This window comes from Prionailurus viverrinus, chromosome A3 (genome assembly GCF_022837055.1).
Source record: "Prionailurus viverrinus isolate Anna chromosome A3, UM_Priviv_1.0, whole genome shotgun sequence".
Lineage (NCBI taxonomy): Eukaryota > Metazoa > Chordata > Mammalia > Carnivora > Felidae > Prionailurus > Prionailurus viverrinus.
In genome coordinates this window covers 83303910-83325758 of record NC_062563.1, presented here as the reverse complement: position 1 = coordinate 83325758, position 21849 = coordinate 83303910, and the positions used below count along the sequence as shown (strand labels likewise).

Genomic DNA, 21849 nt, shown 5'->3' with positions numbered 1-21849 from the left:
TGTACCTGTAATTTGCTCTTACTGCTAGTTTTTTCCTTTCCTTATTTAAAATCACACCAAAGATAAAGACATTTTTTGGCCAAATAAAAACACAACATTGAACGGAACTTGGCCTAACAACTAGCATGGAATTGTCAATCCACCTTGCATTAGCAAAAATGAAAACATGAATAAGAATACGAAAATGAAACTAAAGAGGAAATGTTAACAGGCAAAACCAAGATAAAATTCAAATTTACTTTCAAAAATCTGATTTTATTTTCTGAATCAAAAAGAAGTGTATTCACGTTAAATGTAGAATGTTTAACTCTCCGTTGATCTCGCAAAACACTTTCCAGATATTGTTAACAGTGCTCAGAACTGTGTAAAAGTCAACATCCAATACCATGTTTTAAAGAAAGAAGTTTAAATGTAGGACTTATTTCTAAGAAACCCTTCTCAAAGGTCAAGGCATTGGCAATTCTAATTTAAAAAGAAATTTTAATCATTATTGGAAATTTAAGTGACAATGGCTCTCAAGAGCTAAAAATCAGATCTCTTTTAAAACAGAAAATATGTTAGTTTGAGGGACTCCCACCTGACAACTCCAGTTAAACCTAGTGTTTCAACTACCCCCCAAATAACTAAATACATTATTTTGCCTTGGAATAGGAAAATTAGAAAATGGAATTTTAAAATTATACTATATATATAAATACACCATTTTAACTGTCCTGTTTGCTAGCAGAATACTGAAATTAAAACCAAATTCTACACTCAAGGGGCAAATGATAAATGCTCTCTCATTGTTGTAAGAGTCCATCCTTGTCCTTGTTGTTTTCTACCCCCATATATTAAAATCATGACCAAAGGCCAAGAGTTCATCCAATTTACCTGAAATGAACAGCTGGTAGGTACTGGTCCTACGTGTGTGTCCTTTAACAAATCCAGGACTCAAAAGGCTAGGGGGAGTTAGAACATGATTTAGGAACACTTGAGAATTCCAAAATGACTGACACCCATGTCCCTAAAATCTAGTACACTTTATTCATAGGCTATTCGCGTGTACTGAGGCATGTCCAGCATGCAGGTTAACTTCTTTTACTTGTTCAAAGTGAGGTAAAACAGACAAAAATTACTTAATATGAACAGAAGCTGCATTATTAAAACTAACCTTCTTTTGCTGCTTATTTCATGTAAACTGACTTTTAAGTTTTCTCACAAAAAAGGTCTTAAAGCCAATAATTCTTCCAAATATAGTCACCTAAAAACTAAGCTTCCTCTTTCAAAGCCATTATTCGTAAAGAATGTTTTGAAATGAAGGAAAACATTTTTTCCCCCAGAATCTGCATTTTGTACTTAGCATGATTGAGTTTCTTATTACTTTATTTTTCAAATTGAGAAAGAATTCAAATCTGAGTACTATTTGATATTTTTTTCAGATACAAAGCAGTACCAACAGATTCATAAATATGATTTTCTGACACAGAAAAGTCTGCTACCACTTACAAAATACCAACAATTCTTCTTTCAGGCATAAGACGACTGAGACTTACTAGTTATGATTACTTTTTCAGCACGAAAACAAATTTAAATCTTGATTTTTTTTTTTGCCAACAACATTTTAAGTAGTCAAATTATACTCCACTTCCAGATTGCAAATTAAAATAATAAAAAGACTAATGAAAATTACCCAACTGGCAACAAGTCCCATGTTTCAATGTTATTTTTAACCCCAAAATTGTAACCTACCGCCAGTAATTATTTATACGCGTCTACTTCTTCTTCTTAAATCAGCACTGGTCAGTTACGTGAAAGAGTAACTGTAAGAATGGCACTTGGCACTGGAGTACCTTAATGCTTCTGGTATAGGAAGAAGCATTCTTAAGCACTCTTCTAATCTGTACTTGGAATTTCCAAAAGCATTTTTAAATTGTCAATTGTCCACTGATAGATTCTAGGGAGTCTATTCCCAGCTAACATGGTTGATTTAAAAAATAAAAATTAAAAAAAAAATCGCTAAGCCACATGGTAATGGAGTATTACACTTGCTCTTTACATCAAATGGAAACAGTTCCAGGCAGACCAAAAGTCGAAGAAAACCTGCCAAATCAAAGGACTGGAAATAAATTTCATCTTACATACCTCAGAGCAGAAAAGCTCAAAAATTAAAAAGTCCAAAGACCACCCCTTCCCCCCACGCAAAATCCCATCCCAAACACTTTAATTCTGAGCCTAACATTTCCCTACAATGTTAATTCCAGAAGCTTTAAGGTACTTAAACTGTGCAGTAACTGTTGAAAGCACCACACCACAGAGGAAATGCCATAAAGGGTTCAGCAGCTGCCCACCCATCCCTTACCACCCCCACCCCAATAATATGTAAAAGCTCCTGTTAAAGTTTTTTTCTTATGCTAATAAAGGCATACCACCTAGTGTGCTAAAGACTAAAACTAGCAGCATTAGAGCAGTAAAGTGAAAATAGGAAGCCGACAGGAATGATCTAAATGCCTACTTAGAAGAAACAAAGCAGCAGACGGGGGGACCCTTTGCCCTCTCGTTGTGTTTGTAGGGAAGTGGCTGAATTAAACAGATTTACCCACTTTAACAAAAATTTAACAAAGCTTCCCCCAAGACACCAGAATAAAACCTGACCTTTCCAGTCAAAGGGCACAGAGAGGACTCTTCCACGTCCTGGAGTTGAATGAGTTCAAAGATTGGCAAAAAGGAAAAAAGAAAGCATTAGGGGTGTGATGCGAGCAAGCTCTGGAGTGAGTTTATCGAACAGTCACACCGAGTTTCTCCAGCACACGGACACCCTTTTCTTGGTATTCTTGTCGGGTCATCCAGAAGTTGTCTTTGTCTTTCATGATATCTGCCAGAACTGCACCACCCAGGAACACCATGTGCTTTCTGCGCGGTGGATCTTCGATACGGATCTTAAATTTCTAAAGGAGAAAGAGGGGATCACAGAGTGTCACTCGTGCATAATGCTTTCTGCTTCATGAAAATGACTGTTCATACATTCTCCTGTTGAATTCTCACAACAGTCCTGTGAGGTAAGCAGGACGGTGCGATTTGGTATCTGAGGTACAGAGATATTTTTTGTAATCTGCCAAAAGCTCACAACTAGGAGATCACACATCCATCCCAGAGTGCTTAGAGCAGTCCTGATTTGATTTACACTTGTTGCCGCATCACTATTAACAACGCCCTCTGTCACTCTCAGAAGTGTCTTGATTTGGACAACAAATTCCACGGTCAGCCTACTGACAGAGCCCAAGTACCACAGTCCTGATTGTGGCAGGTTTTCCCATCAACTGGTGATGACCACATGAGCAAATCATTTAGCCAGATGTCAAGTCAAGAGTTTGGGTAAGAGGACTTCTATGGTTTCTTCAAGGTCTAACGCCTCTGATTGCAGTCCCATGTAAGAGTAAGACTGAAATTCTTTTCTTATAAGCAAAGCTCACTTTCTATTGCTTCAAATTGAAATGAAATGTTCTCAAAATAAACAAGACCAAGTATAGTCAAATAAACCTTGGGGATGCTGGAAAAAATCAAAACAGTACCCAAAATTAAAGATAAGTGGGAAAAGTTTTATAATCTTTAGCCACTATTGACTGCCTAATAAAAATACACCTCAATCTGTGTGATCAGTCCACGCTTCAAAGAGAAACCTTAAAGTGCCATGGTTTAATTTACTGTGCCACAAATCCTGCAAGACTCCAAGTAAACTATGTCATGTTGTCTTCACGTCACATAAATGGAACTGTGAGATCTGATAGTATATGACACATAAAAACACCAGTTTACTTACATAAAAAAAAGGGGGGGGCTGGCTGTGTTCCAATAAAACTTTATTTATAAAAACAGCCAGAAGTGAAATTAGTCAGAGAAGACAAATATCATACGACTTCACTCATACGAGGACTTTAAGATACAAAACAGCTGAACATAAGGGAAGGGAAGCAAAAATAATATAAAAACAGGGAGGGGGACAAAACATAAGAGACTCTTAAATATGGAGAACAAACAGAAGGTTACTGGAGGGGGTGTGGGAGGGGGGATGGGCTAAATGGGTAAGGGGTACTAAGGAATCTGCTCCTGAAATCACTGTTGCACTATATGCTAACTAACTTGGATGTAAACTAAAAAAATAATGGCCCCTCAAGACCCTGCTGCCCCTGCAGCTCTCTCAACTGGCTGCTGGTTTCCTCACATCACCACCTTCCTAACCTTGGAGGTTCTGATCAACTGTTGCTCTTCACTGCTGCGCCTCTCTCCCTCCTCCCTACGACGCCAAAGTTGAAGCTCATTCTATCAGACCATTCCATCCACCACTCCTCCTTGCCAAGTCACCTACAGGACCCCCAGGTTTCTTCCTCTCATCCCTGCTCCTACTGTGCATGGGGGTACGCTCTCACCACCATTTCCTGGTGTTATCCTTAGTGACTTTGTCCTCTGCCTCTCAAAACACCGTCTTGGGTGTTCAACTCTCTACTTTGTAGCTGCGCTCAAGGAACTGAACACAACAGGTGAGAAACTCAAAAGTGTTGGTTTGACTGCATCGCTTACCTTACTTGGGCCCCTCAGTGCAGCACGGCAACCCCATTACCGGTCTCTTCTCTCTTCTCTCCAACACAACCATTTCACACCTCCTCCTCCATTTCATAAACCTCCGTCTCCTGTCTCCTCCCTCTGAGCCTGCAAACGCATCCTTTTACATCCTTCTTTCTTCCTCCCTCCCCCAACAATCTATTCACACCAGACTTAGTGATTCTTTTTTAAAGACAAAAAAACAACTTGAACTCACGAGCCTGAGATCAGACCTGAGCTATCAAGAGTCAGACACTTAACCGACTGAGTGAGCCACCCAGGCAAACCCAGGCTTTGTGATTCTTTGAAAACAAGTCAGATCCGGGGCACCTGGGTGGCTGAGTCGGTTAAGCATCTGACTTCAGCTCAGGTCATGATCTTGTGGTCTGCTGAGTTCAAACCCCACATCAGGCTCTGTGCTGACAACTCAGAGCCTGGAACCTGCTTCGGATTCTGTGTCTTCCTCTCTCTCTGCCCCTCTCCCGCTTGCACTTTATCCCTATCTCTCAAAAATAAATAACGATTAAAAACAAAACAAAAAAAAGAGGTCAGATCTTATCACTTCTCTGCTCAAAACCCTCCCAAGGCTTTCTATTTCATTAGGACTAAAGCTAAATCCTTTACTGTGTCTGAAAAAGACCTACATCCTGACAACCCAGGGCTTTGGCACTTGATATTCCTGCCTAGAAGATTCTTCCCGCAGATAGTCACGTGGCTCACCCGCTCACTCCATTCTCTGCTCCGAACTGATCTCATCAGAGTCTTTCCCTGACCACACCACACGAACGATCAAGCCATCTCCCCAATGACTACCACTTACTAGCCCCTGACCTCACTTTAGTTTTCTTCACAGTGCTTATTACTATTGAAGTATTATTCATAGAATAAAAGCAGTGATTTTGTTTCTATTTACCACTGTTTTGATTGTTCTAGCACCTAAGACAAGTGTTTAACACCCAGAAGGATGTCAAGAAATTTTTGCTGAATAAGGAAATAATCACCTGAGGCTAATTTTAAATTGTATGTATAACTCAATAAAATCAGGCAAATAAGCGGAGTACTTAGACAACATGGCTCCTTTTGAGTCTTTTAATTTGTTTAATGTATGTGAGTCCGTACTCAATTTAATTTCCACAATTCGAGTCACAGATGTGACATTAGTATCTCCAAAACACAAGTCCTCTGTAATATGTAATCTCATTATCTAACAACCAATCAAAGTTGTTGGGACAAAGAGGAGAACTCAGAACTGAATGACTTCTGGCTGAATGCAGAGTATACGTACTGTCCTTCACATACTCCAGTGTTTGTAGAAGAAAAATCAATCCCAAATAACCATCGACTATTACATACTAGTTTAAAAATCTCTCTCTATTCTACACATCAACAACTACCAATTTAAGTCTGTTTCAAGAGCCAGGATAGCTGGGGAGACAAAATATTTGACACATGGTGTTTTACAATCTGATTAGGGAGATAAGACATATGCAAGAAACAGCCAGAAAAATAGCCTAGAATCAGAAATGAGACAGTCCAAAGGTAGCACTGAAGGCTGGTTACATATCCAAAAAGGTGAAAAAAAACCAAACTCAAAACCCCCAAAGAGGCATTTCTCTCTCCATAGTACAGCAGTCCCCTCTTATCTGCGGTTTTGTCTTCTGTGGTTTGCTACCCATGGTCTGGAAGCAGATGATCCTCTCTGACGTATCACTACATTCACAAGACCTACGTAGAACACCTCGCTTGATCTCCTCACGCAGGCAATTTGTCATCTCACATCATCACAGAAGAGTGAGTGTAGTACAAGAAGATATTTTGAGAGAGAGACCACATTCCTATAACTTTTATTCCAGTATATTGTTATAACTGTCCTATTTTATTATCGTCGTTTTTTACTGTGCCTAATTTAGAAAGTAAACTTTATCACAGGCATTCACGTATAGGAAAAAATCGTATACGTGGGATCCAGTACTATCTGCGGTTTTAGGTGTCCACTGGGGGCCTTCAAACGTATCCCCCGCAGAAAAGGGGGACTCCTATAAGGCAGGTTCTTCCCGTGCATTTAGAGGCACCCTGACTCCAGGCTGTTACAGATGAATCAGAACATTTGGCCCTGGATCTCACTGCTTCCAGCCACTGACTCAGAGGTGACCAGGTAAGTGAGGTGACCAGGTAGCACAAGCATTCTGAAAGAGAGTTTACCTCGAACCATTCACTTCCTCTTATCTCTTCAAGGCGGCAAGTGACTGTATTAATAATTAGTTTAGGAAGACTTCATGCTCCCTCTGGTGGTTGTCAAAATTCACAAGCTACTTTACAGGGTTTTAAAAGTATGTTAACAGCTGGATTATTGATTGATACTTACAGAAAGTTTTTCCACATCTCCCTTTAAAACTCGTTCTAAGTAAAGCTGTTTAAGTTCTCGTTCCAACCGTGACGGCAGTCCAGGGTACATAGTAGAACCTCCAGAAAGCACAATGTGCTTATAGAATTCAGATCTAGAAGGACACAAAAGGTATTCATTTGGGGTTTCAGATGGGGAAAATAGTCTCTCAGAGCTCCTTTTGGTCTGTCAGCTTCAGGGGACTGCTGGGAGAATTAAATAAAATCCAACATGGAAATCACAGGGCTGAATGTTTGCTATTAATACTGTTATAACAAACCCTCTCTACATGTAAAATAATTATAATTTTCTTTTATTTTCTTTTTTAATTTTTTTTTTCAATGTTTATTTATTTTTGGGACAGAGAGAGACAGAGCATGAACGGGGGAGGGGCAGAGAGAGAGGGAGACACAGAATCGGAAACAGGCTCCAGGCTCTGAGCCATCAGCCCAGAGCCCGACGCGGGGCTCGAACTCACGGACCGCGAGATCGTGACCTGGCTGAAGTCGGACGCTTAACCGACTGCGCCACCCAGGCGCCCCAATAATTATAATTTTAATGAGAATACTTCTAAAGCACTTGACACAGGTTCCTGCAAATGTAACCGAACCTTTTAATAACGACCATAGTTCACATTACAAACTTTCATATTCGGACTGTGTTATCACAGTGCTTCCCCGGAGCCACTGTGTGATGTGGTTGTTTACTATAATTAACCATTTTCTACTATGATTTCAGTTCTTGCTTTTCAATGTTTACATTTGCCTTTTGTAGTTTTCCCTTTTGTTCCTTTGCCTTGAGACTGTCCGCTGTTATTTTTGGTTAGACTGATGTGTTTTGCTTCATATAGCAGTCCTCTCTTCCTTGAATATGCTGCTCTTATCATACCGATAATCAAATCTAAAATAACTGCTATGTACTAAAAGTGATTCCACCGAGTGAGGGTCTGAGGAACTCTTTTCATTGTAAAGTTAGTTTAGGAGCTGAGTCACATTTCTTTTGGCCTCATTCAAACTGGCTTCTAGGTTCTCAGTGGAAGCAATTCTCAATTTGTTAACCCCAGCTTCTAGGAGAGCGGTATTTTTTATCTACCTGCAGAAGTATGCACGTGAACGTAGCCTATGCCAAGCAGTTGAGGTGACATGTACCCACTAGTGTTTACATGAACACTTTCAAAATGCAGAACACACAACAGCTGAGTTGTGCCACTTCCTAATGCCAGCTCCGTCGAAAGGGTACCGAACCTGAGTCCAGGGCTTCAGGCATGCCAACGCCTGAATCACCACTGAGAGGCATGCACTTTTAAATGCAATTTTACTATCAGTGATCATTAAATCAAGGGACAAAAGCGTCTACCTAATCCCTACTAAGGGAATTTACTCCCTACTCCAAGTCTAGATTTCTGATCGTCTTCCATCAAATTTATAGCTTGTTATAAGCCAACTGCGATTTTTATTAATTTCCTTTATTATCCTGCTCCTCAGCCATCCCACAAAAATTAGTTTGGTGGTTATTTAATGCAAAGTTAAAAAGACAAGTAAGCAAATACCTGCTTTACAAAATGCTTCTGAGTGAATTCCTCTATAACCTAGCTATATAGGAGGGCTTTCCAAATATGACTCAAATCAATTCTAGATGCAATATAAGATATGAATTTAATAACTACGTAAAAACAAATTTCTGCATAGCCAAAAACACCATAAGCAAGAGACAAATGGAAAATTAGGAGAAGTATCTGCAATGCATCACAGAACTAGCTATAATAGCAAAAGAACTTTTAAAACGTGAGGGGAAAATATTACAAAACTTCCATACACGAATAAGCAAAAGCCATGAACAACAACAACAGTCCTAAACAAAGAAAAACATGCTCAACTCCACTCTTAAGGAAAATACAAATTAAAACTACACTGAGGTATCATTTACACTCACCAGACTGGCATAAAAGTTAAAAAGTCACCACACTGTGAACAAGCTGTGGGGACACAGGTGCCCTCACCTGTTGCTGGCGGGAAGGAGAAAGGTACAACCCGCACAGTGAGGAACTGAGCAGTAACAAAACTACATGCATTTATTTACCTTTTGGCCCAACAACTCCCCCTCTAGAAATTTTTTCAGAATGTTCATGCCCAACAATACAAAAATAAAGCGTACACAAGGTTATTAATTGCAGCATTATTTGCACAAATACTGGAATCTACCTAAATAACCAAGATTCACGGAATAAACGGATATGTATACACTAGAAAAAGGAGGACGATCCCCAGGAAATGGTACAGGATTGTTTAGGACATACTAAGTGAAAGAAGGGCAAAAAAGCATTTTTACTATGCTCCCTTTTGTGTAAGAAAAAACGAACATAGAAAGGATAAACCTGAAACTAATGAGACCATTTACCTATAAGAGGGAGGGGGACTAGGGTGGAGAACAAGGGGCAGGGAGAGTAATAATACTTCAAAGAATACTTTTTGTATAGTTTTGACTATATGGTAATGCTTCACCTACAAAATTAAAGAAAGGCCAGGAATATCCTGTGCCACAAAACACAATGTGCTCAAAAAGATTACAGCACATCAAAGGATGCAAGACCCTGTTTGAAGGGGCTCTGGCCAAATCAGGAACAATTTGAGCATTAAAATAAATAAAAATGGTAATGAATTATAATCCACTGTACAAAATCATGAGTCCACGCTGATAACAAATAAAACAAGGAAAAGTGCTTCCTTATGCTAGAATGTCAGCTAATACATATAAAAGGAATGACAGAATTAGGAAATCACCTTTTTGCAACCACAACAAAAATGCATTTAGGCATTTTAGCATCAATAGATGCTAAAAAGGGTGGGGGGCAGAGTTTAATGAGGAACAGGAGATCAAGACAGTCTCAAAGTATTTTCTCACAAATTACTTAGAAACTAAGAAAGAAAAACTACAAAAACTAAACAGGAAACTTCATTAAGAGCTTAATACTAACATCACCAATAAGGAAACAACAGATCTCCTATCTGGGTGTGAAACCCTGAGAAGGACTCATCACTTAAGTAGTATTCTAGTCCCAAATGCATAACCTGAATCTATTCATGAGAAAAAACACAAACTCAAGTTGAGAAAAGTTTTCTAAAATAATTGGCCTGTACTCTAAAAAGATGTCAATGTCATGAAAGACTGAAGAACTGTGCCCAAGAGACATGACAACTACATACCCTGTGTGATCCTCAACTTGATAATCTCCTGGGGAAAAGAAAAACTATATAAAGGGCATTATTGGGAAAGTAGATGAAAGTGACAAATGGATGGCACATGACAGTGTACCAGTTATCAATCTCCTGAGCTCAATAACTGCACTGTGGCTATAGAAGAGAATACCTCTGTTCTCGGGAAATAAAAAGAGAATATTAAGGAGTAGCAAGGACTTATACATTCAACCTACTCTCAAATGGCTCAAGAAAAAAGAGAGAATGACAGAAAGAACATGCAGAATGTTAAACTTAGTAGAATGCAAAACTGAAAAAAGAGTATACATGAGTTATCTGTATTATTCCTGAAAGTTTTCCTCAAGTTTTAAATTATTAAAAAAAAATTTTAAGTGGTTTCTGAGACATAATGATATATATTCAACACCCAGTGCCACCCTCAAAAAATTATTTTGCCTTACCTGTTCAAAAACATGAGTGAGCTAATAGACAACTTGGTCATTTTAACTACACACATTCCATCTACTGATAAATAACTTGGAAGCCATCATTTATAACATACCTGGTATCAATGTCAGCTGCCTGGATTGTGTTAAAAAGCAATTCAGCAACACCCACGCCCTCAACATTGATCAAGTGAGGCTGAAATAAAGCTTCTGGTGCTTCAAATCTCTCTCCCCCAACTTTGATAATGCGGCCATCTGGGAGCTAGAAACCAAGAATAACCAGGTATTAGTCAGCAAAACGTTATTAAAAAATTTCCCAGTGTTCTCTAGAACACTATTAAACACATCTGTTCTATAACCAAAATCATTACCAGCAACATATTATTCCCACAATAAATTCTTGAAAAAGAAAAAAGGTAAAATAAAATATATTCAGATAGCTGTTCTGCTTTTCAATGCAGAACATGCCATCACACCATGCTCCAACACAGCAGGAATTTCTTGGAACAACCACCAAGGCATGAGTGTATTATGTTCCTTTGCTGTGTGCAGCTAAGCATAAAAAGGAAATGTTCATAAACCAATGCATTTGGATTACTGCTGGTGTCAATGCTGCTTCTCTATTGTAACACATCTGTGATTTTATGGATATTTTTACCAAGTGGCATAGACACATATAGTTAAAAATGTTAATTTCTCTCACCAAATAATTATACCATGAAACGTTACTATTTTGCCATCAAAACACTTTATATATCATGTGTAAAACTTCTGTCAAATCATTTAATCCAAAAAATGTGTTTTTTTAGTTTATTTATTTTTGAGAGAGAGAGCATGGTTAAGGGGGGAGGGGCAGAGAAAGAGAGAGAAAGAGAGAGAGAGAGAGAGAGAGAGAGAGTCCCAAGCAGGTTCCATGGGATCCCACGAACCATGAGACCACGGCCTAAGCCAAAACCAAGAGTTAAATGCTCAACTGACTGAGCCACCTAGTCGCCCCTAGACTACTTTTATTAAGCAATTCTGCGTCCTATTTACTAGACCCTGTTAATAAATTTTATTTTATTTATTTGTTTGTTTATGAGGGAGAGAGAAGGAAAGAGAGTGCAGAGCCCGGAGTGGGGCTCAAGCTCATCTGACACGGGACTCAAGCTCACCAACAGTGAGATCATGACCTGAGCCGAAGTCAGATGCTTAAACGACCGAGCAGGCACCCTTAAAACATTTTTTTTTACATTTTATTTTTAAGTAATCTCTACACCTACATGGGGCTTGAACTCACAACCCTGAGATTAAGAGTTGCATGCTCTACCTACCGAGCCAGTCAGGCTCCCCTCTAGCCCCCATTAAATTTTAAATAATGGATAAACATAATTTTAATTTAAGCAAATAAAATTTAAACAACAGATCTGACATCATTACAACATAACCTTGTATAGAAAACTCTTAAGTCACATCATGTTTAACTAAATGAGAAATGTTAAGTAAAAACTTTCTCTATTTATTTTTAAAATTTTTATTTTTTAGTAAACTCTATGCCCAATGTGTGGCATGAACGCATGACCTCAACATTAGCAGACAGATTACTCCACTACTGAACCAGCCGGGTGCCCCCCCAAAACTCCCTCTCTTAATGTCTACTTATTTTTTTTAGAGAGAGAGACAGACAGACAGACAGAGGCAGAGTGTGAGTGGGGGAAAGGCAGAGAGAGAGACACACACAGAATCTGAAGCAGGCTTCAGAGATCACGACCCGAGCTGAAGTCTGACGCTTAACCAACTGAGCCACCCAAGCATCCCAAAAACTCCCTCTCTTAAAACCACCTCACAACTCATTGGATTGACCTAAGTTTTAAGCATGCTTGTATATGCTGGCATTTGACCCATTTCTATAGGAGATACCAGAATTAGTTTTACATGAACATTTCTCACAGTATATTTATAATATAATACAGTAATTGTATTTAGATTCTAAAAATGACTTTTCAGTATGACAAAGTCCCACAAACCAAGCTTTTAAAACATTTACTCCATGTTTGCTATAACTGTTTACAGATATGTGCAAAAGCAATCACATTTTTCAAAACTTCCACAACTGTCTTTAAATAAATTGTATCAAGTTAAACAAACAAAACAAAACCCAAAAACAAAAAAAACCCTCAAGGATACGGATTCAAACATTTACTCTTAACAAAATAAAACCATCAGGTGAGTTTAGGAACCACATGAAATCACCTAAGATATTTGGAAAAACTTTACACAGCACACTTATTGGTAAAACCTCTGTAGCTCACATTTCCAGCCTCTCTGCCAGAGGGGCTTCTTCCTGTACTCTGGCTGCTGGCCAGCGTGGGGCCACCCAGCCTGGGAACTACCTACCTCTAGATACTGACTGTTAAGACTGTAGGATTCTCCTCTTTTTGCACCAAATCTTATCCCATCCTTTCTCCCCCTTCACTTACTTATCAGTTTCACCAGTGTACTGGTTTTATTTGTTGTGCAAATGACAAATAAGTAAGAATTACGTATAACATGTTTGTTATAACAACATGAGTATGAACTGCACGGGTCCTCTGACACATGGATTTTTTTCGATAAATACAGTACAGGACTGTAAATGTATTCTCTCTTCCTTATGATTTTAATAACATTTTCTTTTCTCTAGCTTACTTTATTGTAAGAATACAGTATAAAATACCTATAACATACAAAATAAGTGTTAACCAACTGTTTATGTTATTGGCAAGGTCAACAGCAGGCTATTAGTAAAGTTTTGGGGAAGTCGAAAGTTATACACACTGTATGGGGGGGGGGGGGGTTGGTGCCCCAAGCCCCTGTGCTGTTCAAGAGTCAACTGTAGATGTTTTTGTAACCCACCTCAAATTCTTTGACAAAGGAGGGGAGAAATTAACAAAACATATGTACACTTCTAGTTCCCTCATCCTTTGTCTCAGGCCACTTTCTTCCTTCCCAACAAGTCAGGTAGATGAAAAATTATACATCTAGAGGAACTGTCAAAAAAGCTTCAGAAAAGAATCCCTAGGGCAAATCGTGAGATCACTAAGTTGCTTATCAATTATTTGGATCAGTATTGTTTAAAAATCAAACAATATAATTTATAAAATTAATAATTATTTTTAAAAGGACTATTTTTTACATATTTGTGATATGTAGAGCTTACATGAATCAAATAGTTTATTTTTATTTACCTTTTTTATGAATCAAATAGTTTAAGAATACTGTACTTGCTTTTATTGCCTATTACTTGCTTTTATTTTAGTAATAACTAGATCAAAGACAAGATATGAAAGTACTTTATACCCAGATGAATATAATAGACTTAGGAGAACAACACATTTAAAATTCAGGTAGGACCAACTCCCGTGGTCCTAATTCTTAATAGTTACACTTTCAAGTTAACATGTGTTTTGAGATCTCATTGTGAAAACACAAAGTCAGGAAAACACTGCCACCTAGTGAATTATTAGAGCAATATTACAGGATGAGCACTTCCCAAAGCATGCTTCGTAGAACGTTTGAAGTCTCATGAAATGCTGGAATCCTGTAGTCTAATAAGGTTGAGAAACACGCAGTATGCTATATTCTCACAGGCACACACAAATTAGCACATCAAAGGCTCTGAAAAGTCCTTCAGTAAAGCGAAACACTCCCAAACTTACTGGACAATGTATACTCCACTGTAATTTTTGTGAAAATACTTAACATCTCAGGGAAATAACATTCTGTAAAGTGCATGTTGAAAATGCTATTCCAGATATTAGAATCTCAAAATAACATCTCTTATCAATTTATATCCTAAGGTAGAAAGGCTATTTATGATTCTTGCCTTATTTCACATTATATGGTATCCTAAAATAACTTAAATCAAAGATCTTATTGTGGAAAGACATTATAAGGTCACACACAACACACACACACACACACACACACACACACACACACATATAACAACTCAAAACAAAAATACTGATTCTAAGAAAATCTCTTTAAGCATACACCAATAGTCATGGTGTTCCATTTTAAAACCACACATTTTATACACTGGAAATACTTACTGTGTAAGATTCAACTAATACTGTGGTTTCTAAGGCCAGCTTCTGCTCTTGCTCAATATTATACCCAACATAACACAATTTTTCTTTAATCATGCGAACTGTTTCAAAGTCAGCAGAATGGTTGAAGGCGTATCCTCGCAAAAGAAGCAGCTGGTAAAAAAAAAAACAAAAAACAGTAAATTGACAATCTGAATTGAGTTCAACTCTGGAAAAGTGATCACTGCCCACTAAATAGCTCATGTCAATAACAAATGCAATGGACAGTGGATCCTTAGGACTCACTATTTCAGAAATGGGAAATATTACTTTCCATAAAAGGATATATATTTGTTTCACAAAGAGTAAAAGAATTATTGACAGTTCATGAATAATAAATGGGTAAAAGAGCTAAAAAAAAAAAAAGCTAGTTTTAAAAAAAGACTATTGCTTGAGTACCAATGTTCAGACAGTTTTGTTAAATAATCAAGTCTTAAGTTTTAAACGTGTTCATTTTAGAGAGGGAACAAGAACGAGAAGGGGGAAAGGGGAGAAGGGGAGAAGGGGAGAGGGAGAGGAAGAATCTTAAGCAGGCTCCACTCAGCGCAGAGCCTGACATGGGGCTTGACCCCACAACCCTGGGATGATGACCTGCGCAGAAATCAAGCTGGATGCTCAACCAACTGAGCCACCCAGGCACCCCAAAACTCTATGTATTAATACGTATTATTTTAGTTCTGTACTCCCACAATCTGCCACTTGCTCAATCAATGCCATATTCATGAAATATCCCTAGGTCTTAGAAAGTTTTATCCCTAACTTCTAGTATTATATCTGACACATATTAGATGGGCAAGAGCATTTGTGAATCACATAAATCATAAGAATTCAAGTAGCTGACAGAAAAACCCTATACCATAATATGTAGCATAAACAAACTGGACTTTGCATATAAAAACTTTAAAAATATGGGGCGCCTGGGTGGCGCAGTCGGTTAAGCGTCCGACTTCAGCCAGGTCACGATCTCGCGGTCCGTGAGTTCGAGCCCCGCGTCAGGCTCTGGGCTGATGGCTCGGAGCCTGGAGCCTGTTTCCGATTCTGTGTCTCCCTCTCTCTCTGCCCCTCCCCCGTTCATGCTCTGTCTCTCTCTGTCCCAAAAAAAAAAAACAAAAAAAAAAACAAAACAAAACTTTAAAAATAAGTCCCATTAGCTAATCTTTGTGAGAAAACCCATGGAAAGTCCTCAGACAGAATTCTGGCCCAGAATGAGAATATAATTCTCATTTACTTAATCTCATTATTACTCTAAATGAGACGAAAAGAACCCAATGTCAAGGTAAACACTTAATACGACCCATTTTATCACACAGATATCACCCTAGAATAGTTTCTCAACAGCAGCACCAATGACATTGTGGACCTTACAATTCTTTGTTGGAGGGCTGCCCCACTCATCGTAGGATGTTTAGTAGCATTCCCACACAGCTGTTAACAACCACAACATGTCTCCAGACATTGCTAAGTGTCCCTGGGGGGCAGCATCAGCCTTGGCAGAGAGCCACTGACCTGGAGAGAATATTCTAAATAACAGAATTCTGATATAGACAGTAGACTAGACTTTTTTCTCCCAATATTAAAAAAATATATATACATGCCTCCAAATAATTGCCTTATACACTTTCTCCAGCAATGTTTATAATTTATTATACCCAGAAGTAAACTTTAATATAGTAAACACTAAAAACTGGGTTAATTCCATGAAAACTACTAAATATTAAAGTCTGGTGCAACGGGGCCCTGTTTTTAAACAAATAGCATTAATTTGCGATCACTGTATTTTCTGGGGAAGGACAAGAAAAGGCAACCCAATCAGGATTATGGCTTTAACATATACCTGTCAAAGAAAGGTTTTATGGCAGAAAAGCCTGCCTCTATTGTTCAAGGAGGTTTTAAGGTCTCTTCTATCTTTGAAATACCTCACTGCCCAGTCCCTGGGAATAGCAAACATAATTATGTAATGATGTGTTCTATTCTCATTACTATACCGGAGAGCATGTGTGTAAATCTTACTTGGATTTTTATACGAATACTGGGGTAAATGTGTCACTCCTCCAGTGGTACAGAAGATCTGCTATGGTCCTGAGATGATATATTCAAATACTGCGTTAAGTCAGTAAACACAAACTACAAAAGCTAATTTCTACAATACCTTCTTTTGCTTACCTTGATAAGGTATCTGGTAATATCCCTCCCTGCAATATCTAGTCTCCTGGTAAGGTGAGGGAGAGAAAAACCTTCATACACTGGACAAATGTGAGTCACACCATCTCCAGAGTCCACCACTACTCCAGTTAATAAACCTGTGTGAAAACCATGAAGTTTTAAATAAAAAGCCAGACCAGAAAAAATCAAAGCCAGCAAATTTCAAAAATTAGCAGAGAAGCCAAACTAGGAACTTCCCCAACCAGAATGGTCTAGAAGCCACCATTTCTTTATTGTTTGCTATTCTGCAGCTTACTTCTAGTATCTGGACACTAAAGTGAGTATTCTCACACATGTCCCTTGTGAGAGAGACTCTTAGTCTAACTATGTGCCATCCCAGGAGATGGGAAGAAACAGACTCTGAGACCAAGGAATGTCTCTTAAAGCTCAGTACAATTCTTCTTCTTTCCAATTTAATCTTCATCCCCAAATTCCCTTCAAGTGCAATTTTCTAAAGCATCATGGTAACTTTTATGAAAACCATTGTGAGAGATAAATACTACACAAGTTGATAGTGAAGCTTATTGAAAATAATGTACTTATTATTTTTGTCATATATTCAAAACTATGTTTTGGAAAAATTCCTATTGATAGGAATGACTACAAAAGTTACCTTCGCACAAGGGTTAATGCAGGAAAAAAATACATAACTTTTTCTAATTCCTATTGATAAAATTTCCTATTGATAGGAATGACTACAAAAGTTACCTTCCTTAATGCAGGAAAAAAATACATAACTTTTTCTAATTCAAATTTTCTAGTAGTTAATAGTCTAATAATGTTTTTAACCAAAAAAAAAAATTTTTTTTAACTCTACAGAATATGCAATGTCTATAACTTTCTTAACCATCATGTTATCATTTTCACATCCCTGAAGAGGCTCTCTCCATTTTTTTTTTTTTTTGAGAGTGAGAGAGAGCAAGCACACACATGCAGGCGCACATATAAGCAGAGGGAGACAGAGAATCTTAAGCAGGCTCCATGCCCACGGTGGAGCCCGACACGGCTCAATCTCAGACCTGAGCCAATATTAAGAGTCAGTGGCTCAAATGACTGAGCCACCCAGGAACCTCTCCCTCTTCCTTTTTTTAAAAAAAAAAATTTTTTTTTTTTACATTTATTTATTTTTGAGACAGACAGAGATAGAGCATGAACGGGGGAGAGTCAGAGAGAGAGGGAGACACAGAATCTGAAACAGGCTCCAGGCTCTGAGCTGTCAGCACAGAGCCCGATGCGGGGCTCGAACTCACGGACCGCGAGATCATGACCTGAGCCGAAGTCGGCCGCTCAACCGACTGAGCCACCCAGGCACCCCTCCCTCTTCCTTTTTTTAAAAAATGTCTATTTATTTATTTTGAGAGTGAGAGAGAGCTAGCAGGGAAGGGAGAGAGAGGGAGAGAGAGACAGAGAGAGAGAGAATCCCAAGCAGGCTCAATGCTGTCAGCGCAGATCTCGCAAACCATGAGGTCACGACCTGAGTTGAAATCAAGAGTCAGATGCTTAACCAACTGAGCCGCCCAGGTGCCCAATCCCTCTTTCTTAATACAAACTTGAATGTACTATAATATTTCATCATAATGATTTGTCTTTGAATACATTTACTTAATCTACCTCCTTTGGAGGCTCATATAATGTCTCTCCTTGATTGATGGTGGACATAAATCTTCATAAAAAGGTTCATAAAAACCATTTAGTACCTTTTAATGCTGCATTCCTTTCAACAAGAAACTTCTCATTGAAAAAAAGAGGAATCCACATCATTAATTCAAAAATACTCCCAGTAATATCAACTAAAGCAGGGATTTACATTATATTTTACAAAGAGACCTTCTCATGCAACTTCTACTTATTTTCTCCCACTCCCACCAGGTTACACACTAGCCTTTCCCTGTATAATCTGATCCATTTTCAGTGCTCCCCTCTTTTTCACTGGATTACTCATTCCTTCCACTTCAATTCCTATGGATTCTTTAAGGTTCAATCTAGTTCATACCTTTTCATTTACACCTTTCCTGACAATTCTAACCTCCAGATCCCCTAATTCCCTTTATTCTCCTCAGTCCTGTGTGTGCGACGTGTAGTCAAACATAGCTTCCTAACCCACCGTGTCACTTCTCTTGTTCAAAACCCTTCCACAGCGCTGAATGCTTCTTCCTACCTTTGCTTTTGTAACTGACAGCACTAGCTACCTTCAAGGAGAATTTTATTGGAGTTCTTTTGTTCATTACTAGACTATCATTTCTCAAACTAAGGAATCAACAGTTAAACAAAAATGGTTAAATATTAGGAATTAAGTGAGGGTATCTTCTCATTGGATGCAAATAAATTTATGAATATCGCTAGAAAAATCCATTAAGGTCAACTGTATTTAGTCAAATATAGTTCAAACAAAAATTCATTTCAGCAGAACTGTCCCATCCTCACCCCCTAAATGAAACTATTATCACCAGTTTCGAAGCTTAGATTCAAAATTTTTAATATCTACTTTTTCCAAGGTATTTTCTTTTTTATTAAAAAAAATTTTTTTTTTCAACGTTTATTTATTTTTGGGACAGAGAGAGACAGAGCATGAACGGGGGAGGGGCAGAGAGAGAGGGAGACACAGAATCGGAAACAGGCTCCAGGCTCTGAGCCATCAGCCCAGAGCCTGACGCGGAGCTCGAACTCACGGACCGCGAGATCGGGACCTGGCTGAAGTCGGACGCTTAACCGACTGCGCCACCCAGGCGTCCCTCCAAGGTATTTTCTAAAATAATTTCTAAAATTTATTTTTCTAAAAATGAAATAAAATTACCTGGATACAAATGCTCCTTGTAAAGTAGCAAGTAATTTTTAATTCCTTCCTCAAAGGAAAAATTATTCACAGCTGGACTGTAATCACCTTAAGATCAAGAAGACCGGGGTGCCTGGGCGGCTCAGTAGGTTGAGCATCCGACTTCGGCTTAGGTCATAATCTCACAGTCTGTGAGTTCGAGCCCCACGTCAGGCTCTGTGCTGACAGCTTGGAGCCTGAAGCCTGCTTCAGATTCTGTCTCCCTCTCTCTCTGCCCCTCCCCTGCTTGCACTCTGTCTCTCAAAAATAGATAAACGTTAAAAAAAAAAAAAAAAAGGTCAAGAAGACCACATCCAGCTTACTCACTGCTATATACTCTGCCCTAAACAGAGTGCAAGGTACATTCCACTTGGTGAATGAACAAAGCTTCTTTAAAAATTTAATTCCCCTAAGTATTTTCTAAGAATCTCTACGTAGTACTAAAGATGGTTTAATAAGTCAGTATGTATTTTTACAAGGTGATTTTTACTAAATATATATAAAATAGGATGGCGCTCCATGATAGTAAAAAGAGTTTTCTAAGTACTATGTCACATACACTGCTAACTATTAAGGCTGGAGACTTAGCTCAGGTGTCCCTTCCTTCAGAAACCTTCTCTGACATGCTGAATCAAAATGATCTGTTTCAATATCTTTGCCCCCATTAGATTCCATATTCTATGAGGGCATCTTTACATTTCAAGTACCTCAGAGACTGTGTGGCACATATCTGACAGCCCCATAAGTTCTTCATAAGACCATCAGAACATCAGAATGTAAAGAGCTCTCCCCACATGGCCAATTTTTATTCTCAATAGAAAGGAAGGCAGTTACTATCGGCAACACCAAGAAAACATATAAGTTAGGAAGACACTGCCAAATGTCTACCTTCTCCTTTGTATTTCATCTATCATGTATAAGGCAGGCGTGATCTTTACTAACTTTTTTGGATCTCTGTATTTTTTTTCTTTAACTCTGCCAATTCTAAGGACAAATCCCATGCTCGTTTTCCACTGTACAAAAAGACGTTATTTTAATACAGTCTAAAAGAGGGAACCTCCTACTTCTTAAAAATTGAGAAGTTCTCTTCTTACCTTAGGTCTTTCATTGTTTAATGAAGAAAATAAAAATATATTTGAGATTTTATTTGACAAATTTTAGAAATTATGAAAATATTTCAATAAATCTATAATACTGTGCTTTTCTGGGATTCAAAACTTATTATAAAATCAAATTCCTGTGACATAAAATGCACTTAATGTCTGAATTGTTGTTCTAAAAATTAAGTTTCACCTACCTTGAGCATACAAAGTCAGAACCGCCTGGATAGCTACATACACACCAGAAAACTGGTAAGTTTCAAACATTACCTGAAAATGCAAAAAGAAAGAAAGAAATACTGGTATTTAGAAGTTACATAATAAATATTTATGCTTTCTTGATTGTCACAGAGTGGATTAGTTGCCAAGACAGAATCAAGGGACCTATAAGAGTCCTCCATTCTCCTCAGCTACCACAGAGCTCCAATGATGGGAACAGATTTTGGATAAATACCGAGTTCTCAAGCATTTCATAAGTGTTACAAAGCATTTTTTTTTTTAAATTTTGAGAGAGAAAGAAAGAGCGTGGGTGGGGGAGGGGCACAAAGAGAGGGACAGAGAGAGAACCCCTCGACGTCCACCCACATTGAGCCCCTTTAACACAGGGTTCGAGCCCACAAACGGCGAGATCATGCCCTGAGCTGAAATCAAGAGTCAGGCGCTTAATGGACTGAGCCACCCAGGTGCCCCAAAGCAAAGATTTTTGAGTGTTTTAGTCAATGGATAATTAGAGTGGAAGAAAGATTTCTGCATTTAAACAAGCCTTTCTTAATGATGTCCCTTAATGGAAATATCTTTTATTTTTAAAATTTTTATTTAGATTTTAGTTAGTTAACATACAGTGTAACACTGGTTTTAGGAGTAGAATTCAGTGATTCATCATGGAAATATCTTTTAATTCAAGGAAAAACTATAGAAATTGCTTAACTGCTGACCCTCCCTCCGGTTCCTCTCCCCTAAGCTGAGCCAAGATTGTGGCTCTACCTTCAGGAGTTAAAAAAATGAAAAAAAGAAGAAAAAAGGAA

The 21849-nt window shown here is 38.3% G+C and overlaps 1 protein-coding gene across 1 annotated transcript in view; it reads right to left on the bottom strand.

Moving 5' to 3' along the window:
- Positions 1 to 234: 234 nt before the first annotated feature.
- Positions 235 to 21849, bottom strand: part of ACTR2 (actin related protein 2) — a 38632-nt gene continuing 17017 nt past the window's right edge. Inside the window, exons 4-9 of the mRNA XM_047852647.1 lie at positions 21022 to 21094; positions 16874 to 17010; positions 14675 to 14824; positions 10718 to 10863; positions 6944 to 7076; positions 235 to 2927 (exon numbers count right to left, since the gene is read on the bottom strand). Coding sequence (XP_047708603.1) covers positions 2757 to 2927; positions 6944 to 7076; positions 10718 to 10863; positions 14675 to 14824; positions 16874 to 17010; positions 21022 to 21094 — 810 coding nt within the window. The 3' untranslated portion in view covers positions 235 to 2756. The remainder of the gene's footprint in view (positions 2928 to 6943; positions 7077 to 10717; positions 10864 to 14674; positions 14825 to 16873; positions 17011 to 21021; positions 21095 to 21849) is intronic.